This window comes from Triticum urartu, chromosome 4A (genome assembly GCF_056163025.1).
Source record: "Triticum urartu cultivar PI428250 chromosome 4A, HENAU_Tu73, whole genome shotgun sequence".
NCBI lineage: Eukaryota > Viridiplantae > Streptophyta > Magnoliopsida > Poales > Poaceae > Triticum > Triticum urartu.
Window position 1 is genome coordinate 58,694,256 of NC_141876.1, and position 3,670 is coordinate 58,697,925.

General features: G+C 47.6%; 1 protein-coding gene across 1 annotated transcript; it reads right to left on the reverse strand.

Moving 5' to 3' along the window:
* Positions 1 to 886: 886 nt before the first annotated feature.
* On the reverse strand, positions 887 to 2,549 carry LOC147974754 (phospholipase A1 EG1, chloroplastic/mitochondrial-like). The gene has a single exon (XM_087519546.1). It carries the CDS (start codon positions 2,464 to 2,466, stop codon positions 1,141 to 1,143), a length of 1,326 nt encoding a protein of 441 aa, XP_087375672.1. The 5' UTR covers positions 2,467 to 2,549; the 3' UTR covers positions 887 to 1,140.
* Between the last annotated feature and the right edge of the window lie 1,121 nt (positions 2,550 to 3,670).

The following is a 3,670-nucleotide window of genomic DNA, read 5'->3' on the forward strand; positions in this document are numbered from 1 at the left end:
GTATCGTAACTTCATATAAGTTGCTTTGTACAAGTTCCACTAATTCTCGTATGTTGTACATTCAATTAATTTATCCGCACTTATTTAAAGTGGTCCCATTTTGAACTATAGGTGTATCAAATTAGCTCTAAAAAGATGTATAAAAAATATTTTCAAGAAAATATATACAATTTGAACTCATGTGCTGCAAATGGATTAAATGGTTAGCTGAGTTCCATGGTAGACCCAGCGGGCGTTTTTTCACCTTTTTAGAAAAAATGGAAAATATATATCTAAATGAAGCAAAAAGAAACTTAATTTTGGCATGGTAACCCTAATATATGCACATAATCCTGTGATAAAAAATTAGAACAAATACAAATAATAGGTTGTTCACAAAATGGACTATCTCCGATGACGTTTTGTAACATTGACCCCCAAATCTCCAACTTTGTATACCACCCGAACCAAATTCAGGTAACCATTTGAGCTGTTTTGTACTACTCCCTCCGTTCCTAAATATTTATCTTTCTAGAGATTTTAACAAGTAACTACATACGAAGCAAAATGAGTGAATCTACACTCTAAATTATGTCTATATACATCCGTATGTGGTAGCCATTTGAAATCACTAAAAAGACAAATATTTTGGAACGAAGGGAGTAGTACTTAAAACCTTTTCTACACCTTGTTTTAACATTTATGATGGTAAATGCGAATTAAAATCATCATTTTTTAATGTAATAATCTTTTTAGAGCATTGTCTCCAGCTATTTAAGGCTAAAAAATGGAAGAAATATTCTAATAGTGTTTGAAATTAGTAAACTTACCAATGAGTTCGGAATCCTAATATTGGTACATACAATTATAATATCTTATTACAATTGAAGTGAATTACATCTCCCTTCATTATATCTAGTCTAGTATATAATAAACATGTTATGCACATGTATATATCTTCATATGTCCCGTCGGTTTAAGTTGATTTACATGTAAAAGTATACATCCGATCTGGAGGAACTCCTAGTTTCATCAGCTCTCTTCATCCCCGATTATATAGGAGCGCGGCTGCATGATTCACAATTTCATATCACTATTCATTGAGGCGGCTGCAGTGATGGACATGCATAAAATCAAATTATGCATTGACAAATCGGCACATCAAATTCCTAGCGCGCGCAGCCACTCTCCGGCACGAATCATCGCCATTTGCCATCTCCAGCACTCAAACATAGACTGAACCCTATTCGCCGAGGAAGCTGTGGCGACCTCGTCCTTAGGGATCTTTAGGAGCTGATCGATATATACCTCCAGATCGTGTACACAGGCGATGTCCCCGGCCTTGAAGAAGTCGAGGGCGACCTCAACGCCGACGTGCGCATAGCAAGCCTTGCTCCACGGCATCTCATACCGCCCTCCCAGAACCCTAGCGGTCTCGTTGAAGATGACACCGGGCATCTTGGTGACCGGGTCGTTCGCGTTGGCAACCCGGAGTACCTTGACGCCAAGCTCGTCGCACCGGTTCTTGAACTCAAGGTTGCCAACGCGCGGTCCCCCGAAGGAGAACACCGTGATGGGGATTGCACCGCCGTGGACGCCACGGTTCATGCCGAGCTCGGCGAGGTCATAGCCGAGTAGGAGCGCGAGGGAGCTCCCCATGCTGTGGCCCGCGAGGGTTATGCTCATGTCCTCGTGCTTGTGCTCCGCGATGAGACGGGAAATCTCGGAGAGCAGCTGGTTGCGGCAGCTCCCGGCGGTGAATTTGGCGGTGTCGTTGTCGGAGGTGTAGAGGGAGAGGAACCCCGACTCGACCCTCACGTCCGGGCGTGGGTCGGCCGGATCAAACCGCGCCGGAGCGAGCGCGCTCATGAAGTTGGCCAGCCACTCCGAGCAGGTCACGGTGCCGCGGAAGGAGACTAGGATGTCCCGCCGGCCGAGCCGCCCCGCCTCTTTATCTGACGCGACGGCCACGTAGCCGATCCACCGGCTTTTGCTGCAGGGACGGCAGATCCCCATTGGCAGGGTCACCTCAGGGGCCGAGTAGATGTACTTGGTCACTTGGTACCCGGCGTCGGCCATGCCGACCGCCTGCAGAATCTGCTTCTTCCCGTGCTTGCAGTTGAGGTACCGCTTTGACCTTGGGTCGAGGTCCAGGGCGCGGTAGCACGCGCCGACGAGCTCTCCGTACCGGACGACCTCGGCGAGGAGGAGCGGGTGGAGCGGCTCCACCAGCCCTCGCCAGTCGTCGGCGCCATGCACGTCCTCCCACGTGCACGCCAACGACGGCGCCGCGACCTGGGCGTCGGAACGCCTCTCCGCAGGCGCCACAACAGCAGTGGGTACGGGTACGGCCACCGTCGTCGCGGTGGTCGCTGCTGCCTTGTGCGGCTCGTTGCTAGCGCGCAGCGCGACATGCGTGGCGGAGGCTGCCGCCGGCGGCATACAGGCGCGGAGGCGCTGCGTCGGCGAGCTTGGTGCGACGGCCATCGGTGGGCGAGATGGAGGTCAGCAAGGGAATGGTTTGCTTAGCTCAAAAAAAAAAAAAAGGGAATGGTTTGCTGACTAGCCGGTTGCAGCCAGTGACCAATAATCAGTAGAGTCGCGGCTGCGGTGTTTGTGTATGTATATGTAGCCGCCGCCTGCGCGGCTGGTTCTCATCTGTTGTCCGTAACTTGACGTGGGATGTGGGGAGCTTGCGTGCGTTGGCGCGAAGATTTGACCGGGAGGAAAAACAAATGAGAAAAGTGGTCGGTTACGGGTCTAACGGGTCAGATCCGACCCTGTCCCACGGAAAGTGGAGATAGCCCGTTAGTAGAAAAAAAAGGGGTTTTTTTTTGGCCCGGTTCCATTTTACCCGAAACAAAAACAAAGTATGTATGTCACAAGTCACAAGTCACAACAGGTTAACACGGCTAAGTTTTGTTAGAAAAAGGGAAAAGCTAAAGCATTTCTAAGAAATCACCCCCTCTAATTTAAAATATATGACGTTTTATATTGTTGGGTGATCTTTATATTGTACTACTAGAGACATTGCGTGAATTTTGTAGTCGAACGGGCATCAAGTGAGGAAATCAGGGATCTTGAACACATAACACAGAAAAACACGATATACCTAGGTTTTGGCCTCCAAAAAGATAAAACATGTGTAGAATATAGAGGATTACAATGTATAGAGGACAACTCCACGAGTCGGGGAGACTCGTCAAGTTATGATGAAGCTCGTGATCCCAATGATAAGCGCCGGAAATCTTCTACGTGGTGTAGGCTAAAACTAGGGCAAAGGAGAGGTTCCCTTCTACATTGCCCTTGGTACCATTTATGTAGCACTGGTTATAGAAGGTTCCATGCCAATGCATTAGGGCGTACAAAGGCAGAACTCTATTTACCTATCCTCCGTTGATTGTTTTCCTTGTCCCTTCATGTTGTTCGATCGAATGTCTCTTGCTTAGATAGTGGCACTTCTTCATGGGTTGATATTGCTATCATTGGGCCTTGGAGGGCACATTGGAGCTACGGTGGGAGCTAGGCTATAGATAAGTTGATTTATCATCAATATATATATTTGCCTCTTGCGCATGGATATTATTGGTTACTGAAAAGAATCATAGAACGAAGTGACACCCCATTTTCATTTTACCGTAGTATCACAATATTCACCATTTCTATCTTTATGTCACACGCATGCAATCCA